Below are 25,186 nucleotides of genomic sequence, written 5' to 3'. Positions count from 1 at the left end.
GGCCGGGGACAGGCACCAGTGGGCAACTGCCGCTGCTCCACGCCCTGGGATGCTGCTGCGCGGGAGCTGTGTATACAGGGACAGTATAGAAATATATATATATATGTACACACATACACACACATATATATACATGCACACATATATATGCCTATATGTATGTACCCACACATAGATAAGCATATACACACACACATATGTACACCCACACAGAGATCATAGCTGGTGCACAGTGTCCCTTGTGATCACAGCTTCCCAAATCTGGAGGTAGGAGATGCTCTCTCAAATACACACACACTTATATTTATAGACCACGCACATATATATACACACACATATGTAGATACACATTCACACACATATATGTAAATACACATACGCAGAACCTGGATGGTGCACCATCTTGCCTGTGAGCATGGTTTGCCAAAGCTGGAAGATATATATCCACATGTAGAGGGAGAGAGACTGAGAGTACATAAAAAACATATATATATACACACGTATGTCTATGCCCTTATATGTGGCTCTGGAGCCAGACAGCAGCAGGAGGGCACCCACGTCCCTGGGGATGCCCTGCTGAAGGATCCTGCCCAGCCCTTGCTGACCTTCAGCTCTTTTCCTTGCAGCTGGTGCTGCAGGTATCGAAAGCCTGGGGAGGAAAGGAGGGGCTGTGCGGGGGCTCAGGGGGAGACGAGCGGCCACTCTTTTCATAGCACCAAGGGCTGAGATGCTTTTGGGCAAAGCCTTGAAAAGCAGTTAGTTACTTTTTTCCTAGGAATAAAAGGTTGGAAAGATGCCATCAGTAGTTCTCATGCAGCCTATGTGCTTTCAACAGCGGTAAGGCAATTGAAATTGGTTCAGCATGAAAAGGGAGAAAAAAACCCAGATCTGCGAAATTTGGTGTCTTTGGGGCCATGGGAGCGCCGGCAGTGCCAGCATTGCCCTGGACTCATGGAGCCCCAGGCCCCCACCCTGATGTCTTCACTGGCATTTTGGCTCTCCGGGGTAGCCCTGCACCCCAGTCAGGCCCCCTGGGAAAGCTGAGACCCGAATCAGCCAGGAACTCTGCCATTAACAACTCCCATTCAAGGTGAGGATGCCAGCAATGAAAATGAGATTTTTATCCCCCCCCAACCCCCCTTTTATACAATAAGTGGGGCTGATTCTGCAGCATACCTTCCTCCAGGCTCGCAAAGGCTGCAACCCCCGGCCACTCATCCCACCTGACAGCATCCCTTTAAAAACAGGCTGCAAAAAACTTGCATCCCACAATAAATAAGTGGAGGAGAACGTCTGAGCCCCGTTCTCTACTGCATCCCAGAGGCATGTGAGCAGCTCCCCCCTCGTACCCAGCCGAGCCGTGCAAGTGAGCTAGCACAGAAGGGGAGTGGAGGCTATTCATTTTTAAAATACTGTATTTTTAATCCTTAAAAAATACTAGGACAGTATTTAACAAACTTCATTACACATCCAGCAGACATATGCTTTCTTTTCATCCATAAAATTAATATTAGCATAAATAATTCTGTTATGCAAAAAGAAAGATTTTTGTCAAACAGCACCGATCATCCGGTTTTGCGTGACACCAAGTATGTACAATTATAATACAAGTGCGGACCCTTCCTGGACACAAGCTCTTCAAAACTGCTCAGTTTGTAGCAAACACTTCAAACTGGTTTTTGATTTTTTTTTTTTAATTTTTGAATTTTTTTTTCTCCTTTGCTTAAACAGGTAAATATTTTTAGAATAAGTATGTACAGCTGGACACTGGAGATTTGCATTAAGGTGCTTTAATTTGCTATCATTTGTATTCAGTGCATTAAGAAGGCGGCAAATTAAAATCTCCACCCAATTGCTCCGGTTAGCGAATGCCATGCAGTTTGAGAGCTGTGGCCAGCAAAGCCTGGGGGTTTGCTACAGCCCAGCCATAGGAATGGGCAATCCTTATTTTTAAAGGATATTATTTTTTACAGATTTTTGCAGCCCCATAGTTTGCCCCAAGTTACAGGGCACGTTGCTTCGGTGGCCCCTCTGTCCCCGCACTGCTGCCACCTCCTTGCAAACCCAGTTTGAAGCTCCTGTTGCTGTGGCATGGGGCCACAAGTAGGGGTTGGGGATTTTTGGTACGTGTAGGGTGGTTTGTTTTGGTGGGGTTTTTGGGGGTTTTTTTTTGGCTTTTGGACCTGTTTAGGTGATTTTCACACAAAGGGGCGTACTCTCATCTCGATGCAAACCCAAGTTCAGCACCCAAATCCCTCGGCATTGAGGCGAACCTCTGCTCCGTAACCGCTGAGGGGCTGGGAGGGAGTGCAGGGAGCGGGGGAACCCGGTGGCCCCAGCACCATCACTCCAGCCCCTGGGTGCTCCGCTCCCGCTCCGCCGCTCGCCTGCGGCTCCCGCTTTTAAAAAATCCAAGCTGTAGGGTTTAAAGAGAAACAAAAGAAAGCCCCACCATTACTTCAGCTGATTGCTGGGAAGCATCTCTCTTTTAACGGGATATTGCCAGGAGGTTTAGACCCTGAATATAAATAATATGGAAGCAGAAAGAGGTTAGAGGAACTTTTTGTGATGTCCGGTGGTGCCGAGGGGCTTGTGGGGCTGTGGACACGGAGCTGGGGGGCCAGGGGGGTCCCTCCTCACATGGGGGTCTCCACCGAGCCCCCAACATGCATGGCTTAAGGGCTGCTCACCTTCCAGAGCGCGAGGACGAGCAGGGCCAGGAGCAGGAGACCTCCTAACGTGCTCCCCAGGATGATCCAGATGGGGATCTGCGATTCCTCTGGTTTGGAGATTTCAAACGTTATCTGCAAGGAAACAGCATCAAAATATGCTGCTGCTGCTGGGTGCATGAACCGGGCGGGCAGAGGATGGGGCAGGGGGACACACGGCACGATGGTGGGGATGTTGAGCATCCCCCTGCTTTGGGAGGATGCTGGAGCTGCTGGGGAGGATGCCCACCCCACACACCAGTGATTTGGCTCAGGTTTTCCCTGCTGAAGCTGGTGGTGCTGGGACCAGAGCTGCCCAGCTCTGGCCACAACCGCACCGAGTTGCTCCAGGCTCTGCGGAGCTGGGTGCCTGGCTTGGGTTGCTCCAGCCCTTCTGCTGGACACAGGGTTTTTCCCACTGGGGTCAGAGCAGGGTGTTGCAGCATCTCCAAAGCTGCCAGGTCCATGTGTGACCGTCCTGCCCGGGGACTCACCTGGCGGCTGGGGTCCTCCTCGCGGAAGATGAAGGGGCTCCCGAAGCGTCGCTGGAGAATGGCGTTCGTGGTAAGCTTCAGTGACTTGAACTTCAGCTGCGCAAAGAGATGCTGGACATGAGCACCAGCCATGGGAGAGGACCCAGCGCCCTGACCGGGTGTCCCCCCATGGCTTTGGTCCCCAACACAGCTTTGCATCTGTGCCAGGGATGCTGTGTGCTGCATCCGTGGGGGAGGACGATGCAGGTCAAGTAGTGAGTGTGGCTAAATTGCAGCAAAAAGGACTGCTCAAGATTAAATTCCCCACGACAAGGTGCTGTGCGGGATGTTAGACGCACACACCAATAGAATAAATGGGATTTGAAAACAAATTCATCCCACACATACCCAGGCTCCCTGGCAGGGAATGCAATTACAGGAGAGAAAAAACCTCCATGTTATCATGGTGTGAGGGATCCTTTGGGGGATTTCTCCTCAAAAGCCGTGCGTCTGCTTTGGGAGGACTTACTGCTTTTAGAGACTTCATCCACAGATTGCCATGCAAGTGCAAGTTCATCTCCTCGTTGGGGGCTAGTTTCACATTGCAGTCGATGGAAATGACATCGGAGTTGCTCTGGTTCTGCAAGGGGAGAAGTTTGTGGTGTGGGAGCATCACTACTGAGAAGGGGATAAAAACCTGCTGGGCTTCTCCCCTGCCATACACCGAGGGGAGTGAGATCCAAACCCCGGCAGAGGGGCCATGCACCCGTCCTCCCCCGTGGCCGTGGGCCATCCCCATCCTGGGGGCTTTCTCTTTGGCTTGGGGGCTGCCTGGGGCGGCAGAGCTCATCCCAGGGCCAGGATCAGGCCCACGAAGACACACACCAGGTGGGGGGTGCGGGAGAGGTCCTCCTCGGCGGGCGTCCTCTGGTAGTCAGTGGTGTTTCCCCAGATGTTGCAGGTCGCGTTCTCCTGCGGGAGAAGCTGATGGGCTCCGAGCATGGGGATGGGGACCACGGCGGCCACCTCCCCACATCCTACCCCTTGCTCAGCACACATCCTGGTGGAAGCGGGGGGGAGGGGGGACCCCAGCACCCCCCTGGCTTTGCTGGTGCTGGAGGCTGAGCCTCTCCCCAGCAAAAATCAGCCTGGCAGAGACCCCCATCCAGGACTCCAGCCATGTGCGCAGGGGTGACACGGGGACTTTGCCAGAGCTGCAATACAAAATGCCCCCATTGAGGCCAAATCCATCCATAAAGATGCTGTCTCCTGTGCTGGGTTCTTTCCATCACCGGCACGCGGGGCAGCGGGAGGCTTGGGGTACCCCAGGGTCTGCTCCCAGCCCTCTCACCACTTTTACAGTCACTCACACCTCCAGTTTGCCCCAGGCACAGTTAATGCTTTCAAGACCTTCAAGAATTCATTGCATACTGGAGGAAGGTCTAGCTCAGAGAAATATTTGGACCAAACCCTTTGGCCGCTACCATTTTCCATGTTTCCAGCCAAGCGAATGCAAAAGGGAGAAGCTCGGGCACAAGCCAAGGCCGTCCGTGCAGGTGTGAGCACGGGGGGGAGGGTTTGCAAAAGGATGGGGTGACCCGCCATGGGTTGTCTCCATCCCCACCCCTGGTGCAGAAGAGACCCACACATGCTTAATAGGGATGAAACCCCCTTCCTACCTGGTCCACCATGAATTCAGTCAGGAGCAGGAGGCGGTTGCCCGCCCGGGTGGCCACGGGGACAGTGAGCTTGATGGTCACCCCCTCCACAGGGAAGAAGCCCAGGTTCTGCAGCTGCAAGGGCAGAGGACAGGGATGCGCCCGGGGTGCCGGTGCCCCATGGGATGGGGATGAGCAGGGTGACTGTGGCACATTCCACCTCCGGGATGGTGCTCAGGGGTCCCTCAGATGGTTTAAAATCCTCTGCTTACCTTGAAGGTGCAATGAAAGGGAGGGCCGATGCTGTCGTATCTCTCCAGGGAGCTGTTCGACCTGATTTCATAGTAGTCCAGGCTTGAAGTTCTGTTGTGACAAAGGATGACAAGTCGCGAGGTGGGCTCGGAGCAAACAGAGCATGAAGCAGCCCCACGCCCAGCTGTCCTCTCCGCAGGCAGATTCCCCAAGGAGAGGACTTGTGGTCTCTCTGGCCCCATTTTTAGATGGAAACCATCACCTGGCTCCACCCCATGCAAAAAAAGATGGGGGATTTTCACACTATTCTGCTTCTGCAGTATTTTTCCCTTTCTTTGTAGAATTCTTCTCACCTCTTTAATATAACAGAGACATCCAAGACCCTGGTCAGCTGTTTGAATGTCACGTATAAATCAGAGGAGGTAAATCACATCTCTGTTTCACAGCTGGAGAAGAGGGGAAGGAGCCAGGAGCATTGATGGGTGCCTGTGGGAGCCTGGCCAGGATCAGCTGCGATGGGACGCATGCTAACCAGTGCCATGACATGAGGCACATGGCCCAAAACCCCCAAAACTCTTTGAAATTATTTCCTCTTTTTGCCTCCAAGGTGCCCAAATTTGAATTTTTTGTGCTGTTACTTTTCCCCCAAGTTCTCCCTTCTCCCATAAGGGTGATTCTGATATTTGTTAAACTGAGAATCCCCCTGCTCCCCATAAATTTTAAGTATTAAAATGGTTTTATTTTCAGTGCCCCACTGCCTCTAGTGTAAAAAAAAAAAAAAAAAAAGTGACTGAAGGTCTTAAAAATCTGCTAAGAATTACAGCAAGTGATGCCAGAGAATGTGCTTCTGGGGTCCACGTTTTTTCTTATGATCAGGTTAATAAATTATCATCTGTGCCTTAGCTCCCTGCTCTCCTTGGACCGAGGACGCTCTCTGCTTTAGTTACTGTTGATGCCCAAACCTTCCACACACATCCCTCAGCTGAGCTTCTGGTGAGATGATTTTTAGTGGGATGGCTACCAGCCCAGGTGCTGGCTAGTAACATGTTACAAACATTAAGTATTTTTCCCCCTTAAAAACCAATTGGCCTCACATCTATTTAATAACACTTGTGCATTTAAACATTATGAAAGCACAGCACCTTGTTGCTCCTTGCTGTTGATTTTTATGAGGACCCACTGAGTGGGATGCCCCTGATTTTATAGTTCCTTCAGCCCCTTTTCTAAACAAATTTCCCAAATTAAAGCTCATTTGCACTGGGCTCTGTTTGAACACAGCTCCCATGGGGCCAGTACTGGTTTTCCTGAAGGACACCCTGCAAGCCATGTCCCCCTAAAAGCTGCGTCCTGTTCCAAAACACTCACCTGGTGAAGAGCAGGTCGGCTTCATACTTCAGGTGAAAATTCAGGTGGGCAAAATTGTCCTCCTTGGTGCTCTCCTTCTCCTCGCTGTCACTGAAACATCAGTGGGGCAAGTGGGGAGTGAGGTGGGAGCCAGCTCCCCTCTGATTTTTTTTGGGGGGGGGGGGGGGGGGGGGGAGGGAATCATAGGAAGCAGGTGGGGAAGGGTTGAACTTTTGCTTTTTTGGCCAAAGTGTAAAGAGAAGCAAATTTATTCTGTATTTTTTATTAGCCCAAGGCCATAAAAGTAGATATTTGGAGAGAGGTTTCACACCCAGCAGCCTTAAAGCGGTGCAGCAGCCCCAGCAGAGCAAATCCTCGGCCGCTCTCTGCCACCACAACTGATGAAAATGAAAAATATGTTAATGAGATTTCAGTTGGCTGTCAGAAAACTTAACCTGCGCAGGGCAAGTGAGCAAGGAGAATTATGCAAAGCTGTTGGGAGATAGTTTTCCTGGGAGTGTTTGCAGTTGTGAAGGCTGTGAAGAAAGCAGCAGTGGCTGGAGACCTTTTCTGCTCAGCGCAGAGCCTGGCAGTGACTGCACAGCTTCCACATACACAGAAAAATGAGGGATATAAATATACAGATAAATAAAAATAGCCTGGTTTGTGAATACAGGGCTGCACACTCTGTAATAACCCATGGCAATCAGATTTCCTTGTGGTTATTCCCCGAGTAAAGCCGTCAGCATCACCTATGGGTCTGGAAGAAGGAAACCCAACACATGCAGGCAATGTCCCGTTGACCTCGCAAACGCGTGCAAGGGAGAAAGCAACCATTAACCTGTTGGCGATCAAGTAGATCTCCATGCTTTGAAGGAAAATCGACTTGCTGAATTCAAAATCCAGGCGAAAAGCTACCTGTGGAAGTTGGAAACAGATTGGAGAAAACATTAGGGGGGGAAAACCCCAAAACCCGAGTGCCGGCCAGGGGCGGTGTGGGAGCTCTGTGGGTGAAAGCATCCCCCTGATCCCACTGGGAGATACTGCCGGGCTTTGGGCAGAGCCTCAGCTTTCCAGGGAGACAAGAGGCCATGCCAGGGATTTGCAGGATTTGCTCTCAGCCCTGCACATTGCATTTTTTTGCTCTGAGACTGGAGAAGCAAGCAGCCCCTCTTTGGAAGAGAAACCCTCCAGGGGACCTGCAGTGAGAGGCCGCTCACTCCCATCTGCGGCACGGGGTCGGCTGGCGGGGGAAGGCAGCCAGAGGGAGGCCAACAACAATAAAATGTGATAAATGTCACATCTGCAAGAGCTGTGGCAATGACCTCAAACTGTCTGGGACTGCACAGCTGAGTATAATATTAAAGCTCCTGCTGCTCTCAGGCCAAATTTCCATTTCCAGCTTGTCTTTGTTTTGGCAGGACCTGGACTACCTGATGCCACGCAGATGCATTCTCAGCCCCCGTAGGTCATGGGGAGTCAGGATGCTGCACTCTTTGTGCAGCCACAGGCATCTGAGAGGGCTTTTTTTGGAGCTTTAAAGCCTAGTGAGGTGCCTGGAGCTCATCCATCACTATCAAGCTTCTGACAAGGAAAGGCTTCAGACAGATACGGGGGTTGGAAAGATTTTTATCTTTAGATACCATTTGTATTGGCCCCTTTTCCCACGGGCGTGCAGAATGGGCAGGTGGGATTTCACACAGAGCCCCGGTGACTGCAGAGAACGGCATCTCCTTGCTTTTCCTTCCCCACCTTCATGCTGCACGTAATGTTTGCAAAGGGTTTTATGGCATATAAAAAATGATGCTCCCTGGACCTGGGCTTACCCCCAGTGCTGGGAACCGCTGTGAGCTGCGGTTTGGAGGGTGCCACCAGCCTGAGGGGGCTTGGGCAGGCTTGGAGGAGGGTCTGGAGGGACCCAGGGTGTTCAGAGCAAGGAAAACCTCTCAGGCAGGGAAGGGTGCCTCATCCTGTGAAGAAGGAGCGCCAAGAAGTTACCATCAGTGGCTTGAAGCCAATATTAAATTTCTCCAAAGGACTGGAGTCAAATTCTTTGACTGGGAGGAGCTGGGTTTCATTTTGGTACTCTCCCAGCATCAAGGCAGCATCCTAACCATCCCTGCTCCCCTAATGTGCCTTTCAAACACCAGAAACAGACAGAGAAAGGGAAGAAACCAAATGTTTATCTTTAAAAATCCTGTTTAAAGCTGCCCAGCCTGAAGACGGATGGATGCAGACCCGCAGCTGTGCCAGGGCAGAGGGCTCCTGTCCCATGGGTGAAGCCTCACTTGGGCAGGAGGGAATAGGTTTACCTTGGCCTTGGCTCGGAAGAATGGATAGCTCACGTTGCACACTTTCTTGTTGGGGTGCTTCTCTTCCGTCATGCAGTCGATGTTGATGTCCGTGTCATCCTAGAACAGGTTGCGACTTGTCTGTGACACTGGGCATGAGCCCCATGACCTGGCTCTTTATGAAAGCAGCAAATGCACCCGTGGGGCTCAAAACAGGCTTTAACTTTTGGAAAAGTTAACCAACCAACAAAACCAACCAACCAACACTGCTTGCTGCAGGCTGGGAATCCTTCTCATGCAGCTGAATTTCTAGGGCCGTTCCTGGAAAGGGGCTTTTCTAGCAAACAACTTCTAGCTTTCTGATTTAAATCCTCTTTAGAAATTTAGCTACAGCGGTGAATGAATTAACTTGATTATCTTGCCACTTAATTGGGAGGAAGAATATTTTTCAGTGGTGAGGAGTCACAGGGAAGCATCAAGAGATAACATGAGCTATTATTCTGCATGGCCACCAGCTAAGGAGTAATATTTAATTTCCTCATCTCAACAATTACATTCCTGCTGCTTGAACACCTTCCAGCTCACCAGTCAGGCTGGGGAAGATCCTGCCCATCGCAAAGCCCAAGCACAGGCTGGGGTGGGATGGGACACCGACCCTGCTCCACTGCCAAGCTGTAGCAACCCTACAAGAGGTTGTAGCCTGGTTGCATGCAGGTGTCCATCCCCACCACGAGACGATGAGCTATTCCAGTTTTTGGCCCTGTGTTAGACCACGCAAGGGTCTCGGTTCAAGCTGCTGCCACTGGACAATCCTACTGAGGAGCCGAAACATCCCAGCACCAGCCACAGGGAAAATGCCTTGACAGCCACCAGCAATGGCCTGGAGATTTCTCCCACTCATCTGCTCAGATTATGGACTTTCTGGGTCCACAGCTACTTTTGTTTGGATCTTTGTACAGCCTCTGACACAAACATCCATCCCCTCCACTTGGCAATTTGCTTATTTATAAGGAGTGGCAGCCAGGAACCCGTTAGCAGTGATGCTTCTGTAACCAGCTACAAATACTTCCTGCAACCACTACTGCATGGTGCTTTCTGTTACCGAGCATTGTAGGGTTTTTCCCCCCCTCACTTAATTTGGAGAAATGTCTCAGAAAATGCATTTTTCTTATTTCGTGGGCAACGTGCCCCACAATTTTCCCTTGGCACAGCTTGTAGAAAAACAAATGAAGGACGTGGGATCTGCGGGTGGGTATGAAGTCATTGGGGGGACGAGGGAGGGCTCGGCAGCATCAGCATATTTCCCAAACCTCGCTGGGAAAAGGGAGGAGTCTCACCAAGATCCAGCAAGTAGTGGGGGTGAAATATTGAGGAGGGTGGGAGTGCATGGGGCACAATGGGCTTATCCAGGGGACAGCCGTAGAGAAGTGGCATCGCCCGGCTCGATGCTGAGTTGTGGCCACATTCTCATTATCAGCCCACACTTCCAGGAGTTATATCTCAGCTGCAAAAATTTATTCCTGACGGGAACTTGGCCATGTGCAGCAAGTATTTTTAAACTACTGGAGTAGAAAAATAAAGAGGGAAATAATTTCATCTGCATTTGACCTTCTTTCAGGTTCTTAAAATTCAAACTTTTTTTGTATTTCCAAAATAAAGAGCTGAAAGGGCTGTAAGTGCTTAGAAACTAAGCCCATAAACATGTCTGATTTATGAGGGATGGAGACATTTTTGGGCTCTGGTTTAGGACACAGCTTTCTCATCCGGCCGGGATTAGAAGTGCCTCTGGAAAGCCCTGGATCTCCCCTGGCAGCCTTACCTTGGGGATCAAGCTGGCGAACTGGAGGTTTCTGGAGAAGGAGACGTTGAGGACCGTGCTGTAGGCGTTTTCGCCTCGGTTCTCCAGCGCCGCTTCCACGGCCACCCTCCTCCTGCTGCTTTCGATGACGAAGACAGAGGTGTCGAAGGAGAGGGTGAAGGCCGAGCAGTCCGGCGGTGCCCTCCGCAGAGCCCGACGGCAGTACTCCCTGCAAGAGGAGCGCAGTGGTGCAGGCAAGCGCTGCCTGCAGCACCGCGCCAAGATCTAGCCCCGGGATTTTTACGTGCACAGTGCATACGAGAGCGCAAGGGAATCCCTGCTCTCCCTCTGTTGTGCTGTGCTGCTGCCGAAAGAGGAATCACAAATTCTTCCCGTGGACCATCGTTTTGCTTGTGATTTTTGGCTAACGGTGCCTAGCTCTCTCAAACCCAGTTAGGAGCTCTTAGTACAGCTGGGGTGTAAGGAAAAAAAATAGATGCCATACCATTAGCAAAGGGTAAAGCTGGCATTTACTTTCAGCCTGGCTGAGATCTTTTCCCGGCAAGTTTACCAGCACAGACTCTGTAATGACAGCAGCATCTGCTTTTGCAGACTTGATGGGTGTTTGGGCATTTATTTTCTTTATGAAAAATAAAAAAGGAAAGGAAAATGTAGGACGGTGCCACCTTCAGAGTCACCTTCTGCCTTTAATGGCGGGGCAACCAGGGTGCCAGTTTGAAGGAATGGCTCTATTCCAACAAGTCACCTCAAAAATGGTTTTCTCGGCAGAAATCACCTCCGTATCGGTTGCTTTTCTAGGGCATGGTCCAGTTCCCAGTGATGCTGTCGGGAAAGCTCCACAGGCTTCAGGAGGAACCAAATTAGAGGTCTAGCACCCCGGTAGACCACAGCATCTGCCCATGGTTATTTGTAGGACTCCAGCCACTAAGATCCATACATAATCCCTATCTACAGCTCACTTCAAGCTCCCACAGCCCAGCCCAGCCCAGCCAGGGGTGCTGGGGGCCCCCACCCTCTCCCAGTCAAGCCCTGAGTGACAGCCTCAGGACCAAGAGCTTTACAGGAGACACAGAGCAATAAATGCTGAATTACAGGATACAAGTAATCCCCAGGTAGCAGCACTGGCTATGAGCTTGGTTCAGAGCCCACTGCCATAGATGGGAGGCGGAGGTTCAGGCTCCTGCGCTCCTAGATAACCTTTAAAAGCTCTTTAAGCAATGAGTTGTAGCGTATAATTATTTCTGCTGCGTGAGTCAAGCTTGTAATTGCCAAGTGGGTAATGCCAGCCTTGCATTTATTCCCTGCTGTTATTTACTGATTTGTCTCCCTGGGGCTCACCACCATGGCATCAAATATTAGATGTTTTGTGGATTCCCTGAAAAACCACTGATTTGTTCCAGGCAGGGAGCAGGCAGAGGCTCAGAGACCCACTGCAAGCAGAGGTCCCAAGGAGTACCTCGTGGTGGTGCTGGATGAACCTTGTGGTAGTGTTGGGTGAAGAACCAGTTGCGATGCCATTATCTATGGAGCGTGGGTTGGGGCTGGGTTTCAGAGGCCCCCCCCCCCCCCCCCCCCCATTTGTGATATTGGTTGGAGGATGCTCTGAGCGACCTACTCACATGGCACTGGGCACATCGCTTCTGGCATCCAGGACCAGATCAGGGACGCAGTGCTCATCCTCATTGCACCCGTTCCAGAAAGGGACCTGAAGGGGACACCAAGAGCAGCTCAGTGATGATTTGTGCCCCAGGTTGTACTCCATGGAGAAGGGACATGGGCGGTGATCCCCGGCTGCAGCAAATGCCCAACACATTGCTATCATGGGAAGGACCAGGGATTGCAGCCCCAAGATGCAAATGTTACATCCAGAGATAAATCTGCTGACCAAGTGCCTGATAAAAGGCACCCTGGGAGGTCGGTGCTGCTACCTACCGAGACCTTGAGCGACGTGGGCCAGCCATCGTCCAGCATGGGGCCATTCTCAGGGTGCTCTAGCTCGTAGTCAACAGAGAACATCACCGGCTTCACATAATCAGCTGTGTCCTGCGGTGGACAGAAAGCATCGTTGAGGAGGACAGGGCTCCTGCTTATAGAGCGGCAGCATCAGAGAGCAAGGTAAGGCAGAGCTACAGGCACGTGTGATTATTTTATGAAATAAAAGCTTTGCTATCTAGTATTCTTGGTATGTAATCATCCTGTCTCCCCAGCTAACCCTTACCTAGGGACAGGGACAACCCAAGCTCAGTGGTGCTGCTCAACAGCCATCCACATGTACATGTCTGATGATGCTGGAAATGTTTCACCCCAGAGATGCTGGCTCTGGAAGGTGGATGCTCCTTGGTGGGGGCTGTCCCCAGGGGGAACAGAGCTGTCCTGCAACCCTTACCTGGGGCTCATCTGGCCAGTAATGAAACTGCACTTTTCCTGGAGGTCTATGAGCTCTTCCCACGCATTGCCTCAGCCACACGGGATGCAGTTAGATGCTCTGAAGCAAGATGCTTGTGCTAAATCACAAGCTCCATCTTGAGCTCCAGACTCGAATTTCCCAGAAGTTCACAGCAGTTCAGGCCAGGGCTTGGGGCCGGGCCAGTCTGGCAGCTCGGCCCTCCCTGGCCTCTGCAATATTCTCATCATTCACTGAGAATGTTTGATTTTGGCCAGGTTTGTGCATCAGCTGTTCCTTGCAAGCGATGCAGAGGGTTTCTCTGGCTCCTGCACCCAGGGAGGGGGACCCAGAAGATTAGAAGGGTGCAGAGGGTGAGAGCAGTGGGGACTGGCACAGAGGCATTTGGTTCCCAATGGAAAAAATGTGTTTTCACCAATTTTGGAGCAGGAGGACCAGCCTGACGTGGGTGTCAGGAGTGCACGCCCTCCCTGAGGGCATGGCTAGCAGCTCGTGGAAAGGAGCACAGCGCAAGCTGGGGCTGCAATGAAGTCAGTGCTCAGGGACCCAGCAGCTGCTGCATGCCGGCAGCTCCATCCCTGACCACATCAAACCTAGCGCGAAGAAATCCAGGCATGGGGATGAGGCTCGTTTCCAGCCTTATGAAGCCATCAAGGCTCCTCTGACAGCATCCCGGGGCATCACTATTTTTGCACAAGGTGGAGAGCATCTCCCCCCAGGCTGGCAGAGGAGGAGACCCCAGCCTTGTTCTCCTTCACACTCACCAAGACGTGGAACTGGAGCGTGTTGCAGTGCTCCTGCCCGGCAAGCAGCACCAGCCCCTTCTGCATGTGCCGCTCTCCGCTCTCATCCAGGTGAGCCCGCGGCGTGTACCTGCGCTCATCGATGGTGGCATTGTACCGCAGCGCTGGAAGGAGAGCAACACCCTCAGGGCTTCTCCCTGGGGTTATGCTCACTATATAGCAACACTGGGTCAAAGAATGGGCTTTTGGGCACTCAAACCCCTACTGCCTCACTAAGAGAAAATCAGGAAAATCAGATTATAGTTAGCATTGCCTGTTTCTAACAGATATTTCTTTTTGGTAAAGCATCGACTCTCCAGGTCAAATGAGGAACTTTAAATACAAGACACTGTGTAAAATCTGTGCAGGATATATAATTATTTGCCTCATATATTCACATGCTGGCCTGTACCAGTTCTGGAGGTTTTGTACCCTGGAGCACTCTCCTCTTCTAGGTGCTTTACTGGAGATGATTTTCTTCCTGCAGCGCTGTTGAAAACAAACTGGTTCCCAACCCAGCACCAAGCAGGGTGGGATTTGCACCCACTACACAAGTGTGATGCAAAATGTGCATAAGCAAAGAGCAACCATCAGCCCCCAGCATGCACTGTCCACGGGGTGGCTCTTCTGGGCAGAAATAAGTGTAAAATTAAATAAATAAAGAAAACCCCACTCAGCTTTTTGTCCTGCAAGCTCCACAGTTATAGCAGGGAGGAGGAAAACACTGGATTCGATAATACAAATTGAAATTCTTGCTCTAGAGGATGGGAGTTTTTCCTTTGGCTTTGCTCGGGACCCGATTTTCTTTTGACAGTGTTTGCTGCTGGTTTACAAGGGGCTGAGCCACTATTGCTTCCCCCTGCGTCATGGGCATCCGCCGGGTAGACTCAGGGTCACAGCAACATGCAAGGACTTCATAGCAGAGCTGGCCAATAACTTCAGAGAGATTCCCCAGGATATTAGGGAAAGATGCACATATGGTCGGCAGATGTGTCCTGCCGCTGCAGCGGGGAGGATGGATGAGCTCTGCGGGACATAGTCTGGGCACGTCCCCTCCTGTCCCACTGGCTGGCAGGGTGATGGTGATATCCCCATCACACGTACCATGGCCAGATCAGCTGCGGGAGAGCTTGGCCCCAGGGTGTAGGTGAGAGAAGATGTTCAACATGGGTAAGGTTGTATCCTCGGAGTGTTTCTTGGCCCTGCTTAATGGCAGAGCCACCGTCCCTGCTACATCAGCCAGGATAGGGACAAATTTGTGGGTTAAAAGGGATGTGGTGGGTGGCAATGTGCATGCCTCCAGACATGCCAAGCTCCTGGATGGTTTCCCTTGGCAGAAGCTGGGTGCTGCCTCGGGATTGGAGACCTAAACAATGCATGAATTGGGGTTTTTGTTGCGTGAGCAGCCGTGCCGCTTACCCACGCTGGCTGTCTGGAAGTGAGCTGAGAGGAAGACGGCAGTGAAGCAGATGAAGGCTGACATGCAAGTGGCATCCTTCCCATTCCGCTTGCAGTCCTTGGTGAAGATGTTGATTTTGGAGGGCTCGAAGCGGATGCTGGCGTTGATCTGGACCACGCTACGGGACCTGTGGGGTGAGCAAGGGTCAAGAGACGTGCTGTAGCATAGGATGCCCTCACCCCTCTGCAGCATCCTCCAAAAGTCTCCCACATCTCCCGATTCACCCTTTTCACACCTTTTCATTCTTATTCTCAACATCAAGGTGTTGAGGAAGACCAAAGGCCACCACAGCATGCTGATCTACTGTCAGCTCATCTATGTAGCATTTGAAGAATAAAATCTCTTGCACATATTTGCCTCCTGCTTATGCCAGTGAAGTAGGTCAGTGCCGAGAGCAGGATTTGGCCCCTTACATGCACATAGCACTTTTCAAGGCAGACCCCAGGGTGGCCCATCTCTGCTGGGTACAGCTATCCTCCGTCTTAACAGCTTCAAGGGCCTTTCCAAACATTAATCAATATTTGAAAATATTAAATTGTTCTTATTAAATAAGAACAGAGGGAGCCTGGGCAAATCACCAAAAATCAATTAACTGATTTGAAACTCCTGGGGAACTAATGATGAAATTCAATGCAAAACCAACTCTGACATCCTTCTAGGGCCTAATGGCATTGAAATCCCATGGCCCCACCAGACAGAGGGCCGTTACTGTGAAAAGATGGGTCAGATTGTTGGGACATGAGTTTTCCCCTGAAAAATGTCAGCATATTGCAATGAGCTTTGGGCAGAGGAGGGTGCCAAATGAGATACAGCTAACCACAACAGGACAGCGTTCCCCAGAGAGCCGACGGCCAAGTCTATGAGCCCATCTTCGTTCAGGTCCAGCTGTCCATGGATGCTGCATCCAAAATACATCAGGCCTGGTGCAAGGTCCACAGCTGCTATCCGCTGAAAAGCAAAGGGGAGAATCCAGGCTGGTTTCCAGCAGGAGGATCCCTACCTGCGAAGGAGGGGTTTGCCATGTTGACCTCCACCACGCTACTGAAGGTTCCCCTTTCCAAGAGATTGCACCAAACGTAATTCTTTAGGGAATGAGAGCAGTTTCTCTTTGGAGACACCATCCAGAGATTTCTGCTGAATTTACTCTGCATATTTACTATTTCTCCCAAGTGTGAGAAATATTTTATCTAGAGTAATTCACTGCACCCAGTGCTAAGCATTGCCCTTAATTTCAAGCATGTTTTCCATACCCTACGTTTGCTTTGTCTTGGACCCCTCAAAAAAGAAAGTATCAGGCAATAATAATTAACAATGCAATACTGCGTGTGAATTTATTGTGTTCTACCAATCCTTAAAATGGGCACAAATGACATTTATTCTGATGAAGGATGAGGACAACCGAAGCACCCAGGAGCCATACCTGCTTGTACTTCTTCAGGACGGTCTCTTTGAAGCCGAGGAAGATGTATATTGCTCCTTGGTGCTCATCCTCCAAAGGTGCCCCGACAACAAGGTCGTTGTAGGAGTCCTGGTTGAGGTCAGGCACGGCAGCGATGCAGGAGCCGAAGCGAGAATTCTGGTAGCTCTGCAGATCGATGAGGGCACCGCTGGAAACGAAGCGGTTCTGCTGGGCCAGGCAAAGAGAAAAGGCAAAAAACCCCCAAACCCCAAAACAATCAGCAGCAAGCCTGGCAAGAAGAGAAAACCCTCAAAGGGAAGCAAAAAAGATGCAGTGATATGTGAGCAATTTCTTTAAGGAAGGAGGTGAGAGGTCTCCCAGGGCTGCAGGACTTTCTGCTGAGCACGTCCTTGGGGAAGCATGAGCCCCATGCCAGGCCCATGCCTGCTTTGCCTTCCTTTTACAGCAACCTACGTAAATAATTGCCTAAAAATTTGTTCTTTAGATACAGGGACTCCCACTGCTCTGGGTGGGCTCTGCAGCCTTGGATATAGAACACAACCTGCTCGCCGCCCCACGTGGCCCCATATCCTGATGGATTTGGCTCAGAAACTGCATTTTGAGCCAGATTTGAGAGCGGCAGGAAAGCTGGTCCTGCCCCAGAGCACTGCTGGGCACGAGGGCAGAGGACAGGGATGGCACATGTTCCGTCTGTGCCCTGAAGTAGTGGAGGGACCGACCTTGTCGCACTCCACCACCCTGGGCAGGAGGGTGCCCTTGGAGGGAACAGTTTAGGGGGAGGCAAAGCGAATGGAGACACCCATGTTGCAAAGACCCCACTTGCAGCCTGTGCATCGCCTCCTCGGGGCTGGGAGCAGCAGGACCTCGCCTTGCACCCTATACATCACCTCCTCAGGGCCGGGAAGCTCACCTGGCCGGGAGCAGCAAAGCCTCGAGACGAGGTGGCTCTGCTCCAGCGCAGGCTGGACACCCTTTGCTGGCAGCGAACAAACCCCCTGAGATTGTTTATAAACAAGGAAAACAGACAAATCCTCCTTGAGTCTCGCAGCAGCCACAACAGCGAGGCGCTGCCAAGCTCTTTTGCCTTTGGGCAGGGCTGCCGTGCCCTGTGATGTTTGATGGAAGCTGGTGGGTGACTGCAGCCTGGAGTGACCCTGGGGAGGTGACAGGAGGGGACACAGTTCCTACACTAGCGCCCGAATGCCCCGGCCCCTGAGGCATCCCTGGATCTCCCCCGCAGTGCTGCCACATACCTCCCGCAGGGTGTAGACATAAACCTTCCCCCTTTCTCTGCCCTCGCTGAAGTACATGGGGGCTCCCACCAGCAAAACATCGGTGATGCCGTCACCGTTGACATCGAGGGAGTTGATCTCACTGCCGTAGTAAGAGCCGATCTGGAGGAGACAGAGGAGGGGGTGGGAGCAATGCTCCCGGTGTGCAGGGGCACCGCCACCCTCCCCGACAGGGGCATTTCAAGCCCTGTCCCTGCTACGGCCACCCCGTTTGGAGCTGCAGGTGCAGCGACAGCCAGGACATCCCCAGCTGCCCGTGGATGCACTACACTGCTGAGCCATTTAAACGGAACAGTTTGCAGAATGAAGGGGGAGGATTGATGGAGGAGCATGCATGCCACATGGAAAAATCAGTGCAGCACCCTTGGCAGCGTGTGCCCCGGCATTACCTGCTCTCCCTTCAGTGCCTGGTGGATGGTGAGATTTCGGTTGTTGTGCATGCTGAAAATGATGACTTTCCCGGTGTGGTTGAACCTGGGCGCTCCCGCAACATAAATCCGCTCATGCTCGGTGGATATGACAGAGGAGACGGTGTAACCTGGAAGCAGGGGGGGGCAGGCGCGGGGTGAGCACGGCTGAGCAGCTCCCTGCCTGCTCCCAGCCGCTGCCTGGTGATCTGCTTTCCATTAGCCCCCAGCTGCTGACACAACTCTGGCCACCTCCCAGATAGGGAAGCTAGAAACCCAGATTTCTTCAAAGATAAAGTCATTCCAATAAACCCTAGTGCCCTGACCCTGGGCTTTGAGCTGCCTGCTCAGGTCCTACCTACAGCCTGAGCAGCACAGCTGTGCCAAAAATTTTGGCACTGCCTAATGCAGCCGGCAAACCCCGTGCAAAATCCTTCTTTCATCGAAGACAAGTCCAATTCCTGGCCCGATAAGTGTTTTACTTCATGGCTTACATCAAGTTAAACAAACATTAGCGAGGTGCGTGCACGCCAGGAGGCTGTGGCACCCACTGCACTGCTCCTTCGAGACCTCGGCAACACCACGTCCAAAGCCAAGTGTGAAAGACTTTGCTGATGCTTGATGTTAACATTGATAGTCCAATAAAAGCCATGAATCCATCAAGACCGTTGCTCAAGAGTCCTTATGGAAGTAACCCTCCGTAAGCAAATGACCCTGAGCAATCCCTCTTTCCTACCCAGATGGGTTATTTTCTATGCCGGGATCACTGACACCACACGTTGCACACTGGGCTGCGGCACTTGCCTGTGGTTGCAGATGGGCTTATGTAGGAATATAATGCTGGGGCTGCAAAATCCTATTTTTCAAACTCCAGGTTCCTGCACATTCACAGTCAGTTTTAAATGCTACTTAAATTATTAGAAACTCAAAGCATGGCCAGCTATGAAGCTGGATCAGATCACTCAGGGTCACATCCTGTTTAATTCTGAGTATCTCCAGGGATTATTGGGGTTTATGGACCCCTGTCCCTGGGCATTGGCCTTACCTGGGGTGTCTCTGTACTCCTAAGCCAAGCATCAGCCTTGAAACCCCCAGGTCCTGGCACTGAGTGAGCCAAGCTGCTCTGCAGCAGGATGCACCGACGTTTCCTTAATATTTCTGGATTTCTTACTCCAGGCAATGGGAAAGACAGAGCCCAGCTGAGCTCCCACATACTGTCATGGGTACCCCTTGCACAGTTGTAGCTGTCCCCACTCCAGGTGCTCGCAGCTGAGCCTGGGGGACACTCTGCTGTCACCCCAAGAGATGAGCCAGATGTCCAGGGGCTGTTCATGTCCCCAGTGGAGGGAAGAGCCCCAACGCACTGGCAGGTGACCCCACAGCATCCCACCCTGCTCCCTGCCACGGGGCAGCTCAGCCTGGCATGCACATCTCCAGAGAGAGGCTTCATTTTGCAAACCAGGCTGATATTTTTACTCTGGGGCTTCAACAGCCGCACATGGAATGGATTAACCCAGCAGGTATTTCCTCCCTAGGCATGAAATTTCATCAGTGCTTTTTAAACCATTCCAGTAAGCACTGTGGATGATCTGGGCTGGCTGGTGTCTGAGATACTTCTGCATTTAAATCACTTTTGTGCTGCACACTGTGGTTGATGCTGGACTCTTCCCAGGTGAGGATGCTCACGTACGCTACATCTCTGACCAAAGGGCAACACAGGTCTCGCGCCCATGGGAGCGTGCAAGAAGCCAGGCATGGTACTGCCTATGGTGGGAGCACTGGCTGCTATTAGTCATTTGAGAAATATGTTGTGCTTCCTATTATTAAGCATAAAATCATTAATTCAGCCCTGGCAGCAGAGCCTTGTTCAGCTTCCTTACCCAAATACGCTCCGTGATTTTTCAGTTCTTCCGGGAACTCCTGGAGATAAGATTCCCGCAGGGGAATGACCTTCCCGCTGCTGGTTTCCTTCAGAACGGCTCCATTCCAGTCATAGGCACCCACTGCCCCCAGCAAGATCCCGTCCTGTGGGAGAGCAGAAGTAGTCTGAGAGTATTTCTTGCCAAGTGAAGGCAATCGTCTCCCTCACTGCCCATATGGGCAAAGTCGATTCATGCCGAGATGGACGAGGCGACCCGATGGGCTAGTTTTGTGTGAGAACACATATGGGGGTCCCCCAAAGCCCAACTCCTAGACTGTATACTTATTGGAGGCTGCAGAGCACAGAAGAGAAAACCAGCAAACGGTCTCTCCCAGAAATCACGTTTTACAGAAAAGGGGGGGGGGGGAATCTCACAAATGGCAAAGAAAAAAAGAAAGACGTCAAGCAAACCATTCTCTAAAGCACACCTGGAAAGATGGAGATTTTTAAACATGCTGGAATGATATTTCCACCCCATTCATATCTTTTCAGCATGCTTTTCCTCCCCAGGAAAACCCTGAGCAGAAATCCCTGCTGGCTTTTTGCTTGGACCTGCCGGCCCGCAGAGGGCAGAAAGGGACTGACCGTCCTCCGCACCCCACCACCGACGAGCACCTTCCTCCGTGGCACATCCCAGCACGTCCTTTCCAAGAGGTCGTGGCATCGGGAGGAGCTGCTGCAGGCTGGTCCTAAGGACGGCACTGGTCTCCCAGCAGCTCCCTTCCCCATGGGATAAACCAGCACCAACAGCATTTTCTTCCTTATGCTCATGTTAGCAGTTTAGCTTCACGATTAATAATTTGCCCCAAATACCCATCTCTCCACCTGCAGCAGCTGGTGATGATAAAAAGCACAGGGTGCCTGCTTGCACAGGCAGGAGCAAAAATAAAACCCCCACATTTACTCTCTTACTTCTACAACATGTGATGAAAATCCAGTCTGGGACATTTCCAGGCCAAAGGAGATTTCATTCTTGTTAGTTCCTGAAACAAAAAAAAAAAGGAAATTTGTATTTAATGGTGAGCTTTGCTTTCTTGGAGGGGCTGAGTGGTGCCTTGTTGGGTTGGCAGGGCATGAGCATCCACCTCTACCCCACGTGGAGCACAAAGGACCTCAGCTGCAACAAATGAGCCTGTTTCTCCCTAAATCACCACAATTACACAAACTCGTGCTGCTAATAGGTACTGGGAGCTCTGCTGTGGTGCGGTTCTCTCCTTTTCTAGCTGCAAGATCACACAAAAATGTGGATTTAGAGGATTTTGCTTCATAATTGCAACTGGGTGAAGCTTCTCACCCAGGGAAGCTTTCCTCCACAGAGAAGTGTTGGGCTGGCTGGACCAAGGTAACTGGCAAACTGGTGGGGAGTTTGTGAGCTGGTTTAATCAAAATTCCCCCAAACCCTGAGATGCTTAATTTTCAGTGAAAGCCCTCCATCTTCTGTTTCAATTGTTCATCCCAGGATGTGCTTTTCCTATGAAATTTAGATAAATATAGTTTTGGAGACCAATGAACTTGTCACAAGGCAGACAGAAGTGCTGTCATTTAGAACAAAAATATTTCCTGATATTTAATTTCAGCCAATAAACCATAAACCCCCACATTATTCCCATAACTCCACAATGTCTGCCACCCCAGGGAGTCCCTGGCAGTTGATGTGTGGTTTTTGCCTGTTTATAGCCCGGCTGGGTTTGAATAAAGTTTGATGGGTGAGAAAGATGCTGACACCCAGATGACCCCCATACCAAATTTCAAAGGTTTGCTATAAAGGACAGAGCCACCATAGCTCTGCAAATACCAGTGGCCAGAATGAAGGGTGTCCTTTGGAGGAGAGGGGATCTGTGCTCCTGATGCTTGAGGGATGCAAACCACTCAAAATAAAGACACTTCTTTATAGATGAAGATATTCAAAGTATGATTTTAGGTTCTGTATCAAACAGATATTAGGGAAACCCCCAGTGTGACCCATTCAAATTCAGCAAATGGAGAACCAATGGCACATCTGAAGCAACCCACTGCAGCCTGGCCAGCCGGGATTTGTCGGGGAGGAGCATCACTCACCTTCCAAGCTAAATATCCTTTCCCCCAGAGCATCCACAATGTCTTTGAGTGCTGCTTCATCTGTGACATTAAAGAAATGCTTGTCATCTGGGTCGCTCGCTATAAATTTTATCTCGTTCAAAAAGGCTTCGGGATTGATTCCTCTTCTGTTATAATAACCCAGTACCTAGGTTTAAAATAGAAGTGCAAGACTTAGGTTTTCATGCGATGGATGGAGCCGTCCCAAAGCACCTGAGGGGTATCCATATGGAAGGAGCCCAACAGCCTTGGCATCTGACACCCCATTGTGGGAGCAAACCGAGGAGCAAGGAGCTGCTGTAATTCCTCCAGGCAGCCCAGGCCGGGCACCCCTCATGCAATTTGGGTGCCCGGCGCAACGCAGGGTCCTGCTTATCCCCAGCCACAGCACCTGCTCTGGCAGCTGAATCCAGAGCTGAGAATCCCACCGCCTCCTGCAAAAGCAGGACCAGCAACAAAAAGACCCCTGCAAATGCACCGGGAGTGGTGGAGTTGGGCTGCGCTGCCAGGCCCATTGCATTGGGGCACACAGGGCACCGCCGAGCTCTGCACGGCTTTTGCAGCTGTTCGCTGCCAAAAGGGTTCCCCTCCACTTACTGCGACTGCGTATCTGGTGACATTGTCCTTCTCGCTGTCCTCAATCACCTTCTCCAGGTCTGGGCTGTCGTGCGACTCTCCATCTGTGATTACAATCATTACTCTCTTTGCCCCTTTCCGGCCACCTTTCTGAAATGCTTCCGAGCTGCAATTGAAGAGATGCCCTGGGCTGCTCAGCCTCGCCAGGCAGGTCACTGCCAAAACCGTCGCGGCTGCCGAGACACGCACCCAATCGCCCTCATCATAAAGCACTGAGCGGTGTTTGGTGGGCTGCTAGCCCCTGGGGAGGTGCAACGGGTGCATGACTCTCAGGAAACATTTTAGGACTTTAAAAGGGGATTTTTCCACTGACAGGGCTGGGTTCTTGCAGGAGAGGAGTTTTTAATTCAGAAAAATGCCCTAAATCTGCAGCAGGAATAGTGGTCGGGCTGTGGCAAAAAAAGTGCAGGAGCAGGCACTTGTCCCAGATAATGGAGGAGATGGAGCTGTGGGTCACGGCTGTACCGAGCTCCTGGGTACCCGATGAGGGTCTGCAGAAGAACTACAGTGCCTGGGGCAGACGTGGGGTCACGTTTGGGGGCTGAGAGCTCGGCTCTGGGGTGCTTTCAGAAAAAGGATATATTTTCAGAGTCTGCCCCTGTGCCCTCCTTCTGGTCCAGCTGCAACCGAGGACAGGGCAGTTTTGCATTATTTGTAAAACATTAATTGAGGACCAAGCCTTTTTGCAAAAGCATTTTTAGCCTGGTGGTATCCCCTGCGTTCTAAGCAGCAAGGAAAAGCAAAGGGGGAGAGAGGGAAGAAAAATAAATGGTGATTTTAAACTTGTTATCAGAATAAACAGGAAGGTGAACGATTTTTACCGAGCAAACTCTATCCCATAGGCAGTCCTGGTTTCTGTACCTCCTCTTTGCTCTATGTGACTGGCAGCCGCTACCACATCTTTTACAGACCTGTAGTCATTTAAATGAAACTCATGGACGACATCTTCTCCGTACTGAACAACTCCAACCTAGGAATTAAAGGAATATCACGAAGGACGCCAACAACCTGCCGTGTAGTGAGGACCTGCGACACAACGAGCAGGCTTTGTCAACCACATGAAATAACAGCCACCGTTAAAAATCAGTCACTCTGTCCCCTTTTCCTCCAGTTTTTCCCTCCATGGGACAATTGATAATGCTCAATTGTACTTCTATTCTCACCCATGTGCAGCCACCCCGGCCCTGCTATAAAGGTTTGGGGCGATGCAGATGTGCTGTGCCCCATTGTGGACCCACAGCATCTCTAGATGGGACCAAACGGGGTTATTTGTGCAAATTGTTAAGGATATCCCTGCACAAATCCCTGCCCATATCAGCCCACGGTTACTAATAGGAAGAGGATGGAGAGCTCTTCACAGCTGCAACAAGCTGCCTTGGCACAGGACAACACTTCTGTATTTCCGTATGATTTCATCCTCCCCATGCCTGGTCGGGGTGTGGGGTGCTGCTCTCTCCGTAGCTCATTTAGGGACACTAATGTGAGCATTATTTCCATGGGCTCAGCTTTAATATCCATACAATGAAAGTTTATTTTGAAAAAGCACAGCCCCAAATTACAGCATATTGGCAGAAAAGGGACATTGAAAAGGGCCCCGTGCGGACAGCCAGAGGACTCTGCATGACATGGAGGGATGCACAAGTTGTGCAGGGGCTTACTTGTATCTGGCCAGGGCCAATATAAAATTTTTTCAAGATGTTTATCAGGAAGTGCTGAACTTCAACCCAAGGGTATATGCTGTTTGATCCATCCAGAACTATGATTATGTCCATGTACGTCTGGCATCCTGTGAAAAATACGCAGTGTGTTATTGAAAGACCTTGGCAATGCTTGCAAAGGGGAGATTTATGGCTTCATTCCTTGCAGTCAGGTACTTGCTCTTATGATTTCTTTGAAAAAAAAAAAAAAATCTTATTTCAATCATTCATAAAGACCTTTGGGCTTCAATAAGGTAAAGAGAAGCCACAAGCATCCTGTCTGCCGAGAAAAGACCGGATAACTTTCTAAGAATAACACTCAGCAGTATCTTTTCTGATTCAGATTTGGACCTTTATCCGGTCTAATATAGTTGCATACTTCAAAGAGTGGCCCGCTGCAGGCAGGATCCGGCCTCTGTTCCTCCCGCGGAGCAATGCTTTATGCCTGAGTCACTCCTCAGCCCTGCCTGTACTCGCCATATAACGCAAGTCGGGTATTTCCTCCCCTTCCCATTAAATCCTCAGCAACGAGACAGCCAAAAACCCC

The 25,186-nt window shown here is 51.0% G+C and overlaps 1 protein-coding gene across 6 annotated transcripts in view; it reads right to left on the bottom strand.

Moving 5' to 3' along the window:
• ITGA11 (integrin subunit alpha 11) overlaps positions 1-25,186 on the bottom strand; it is an 81,794-nt gene that overhangs the window by 3,940 nt on the left and 52,668 nt on the right. For 3 of the 6 annotated variants that reach the window (XM_052807915.1, XM_052807920.1, XM_052807917.1), the window contains 25 exons: positions 24,601-24,728; positions 23,764-23,912; positions 22,904-23,048; positions 22,289-22,454; positions 21,143-21,213; positions 20,190-20,334; positions 18,292-18,440; positions 17,864-18,004; positions 16,611-16,817; positions 16,008-16,138; positions 15,151-15,317; positions 13,714-13,856; positions 12,478-12,588; positions 12,165-12,250; positions 10,546-10,753; positions 8,748-8,846; positions 7,277-7,353; positions 6,457-6,546; positions 5,112-5,202; positions 4,861-4,974; positions 4,067-4,153; positions 3,711-3,821; positions 3,203-3,298; positions 2,691-2,804; positions 1,398-2,416 (listed from right to left, as the gene is read on the bottom strand). In XM_052807915.1, the coding sequence (XP_052663875.1) occupies positions 2,345-2,416; positions 2,691-2,804; positions 3,203-3,298; positions 3,711-3,821; positions 4,067-4,153; positions 4,861-4,974; positions 5,112-5,202; positions 6,457-6,546; positions 7,277-7,353; positions 8,748-8,846; positions 10,546-10,753; positions 12,165-12,250; positions 12,478-12,588; positions 13,714-13,856; positions 15,151-15,317; positions 16,008-16,138; positions 16,611-16,817; positions 17,864-18,004; positions 18,292-18,440; positions 20,190-20,334; positions 21,143-21,213; positions 22,289-22,454; positions 22,904-23,048; positions 23,764-23,912; positions 24,601-24,728 (3,098 nt within the window). In that variant the 3' untranslated portion in view covers positions 1,398-2,344. Of the gene's footprint in view, positions 1-1,397; positions 2,417-2,690; positions 2,805-3,202; positions 3,299-3,710; positions 3,822-4,066; positions 4,154-4,860; positions 4,975-5,111; positions 5,203-6,456; positions 6,547-7,276; positions 7,354-8,747; positions 8,847-10,545; positions 10,754-12,164; positions 12,251-12,477; positions 12,589-13,713; positions 13,857-15,150; positions 15,318-16,007; positions 16,139-16,610; positions 16,818-17,863; positions 18,005-18,291; positions 18,441-20,189; positions 20,335-21,142; positions 21,214-22,288; positions 22,455-22,903; positions 23,049-23,763; positions 23,913-24,600; positions 24,729-25,186 lie in introns of those variants that run through there. The other 3 variants (XM_052807916.1, XM_052807918.1, XM_052807919.1) reach the window with 2 other exon arrangements.

Source organism: Harpia harpyja, chromosome 14 (genome assembly GCF_026419915.1).
Source record: "Harpia harpyja isolate bHarHar1 chromosome 14, bHarHar1 primary haplotype, whole genome shotgun sequence".
Classification (NCBI taxonomy): Eukaryota; Metazoa; Chordata; class Aves; order Accipitriformes; family Accipitridae; genus Harpia; species Harpia harpyja.
Note: the sequence above shows the minus strand (reverse complement) of the source record. Positions and strands in the feature narration are given on the sequence as shown.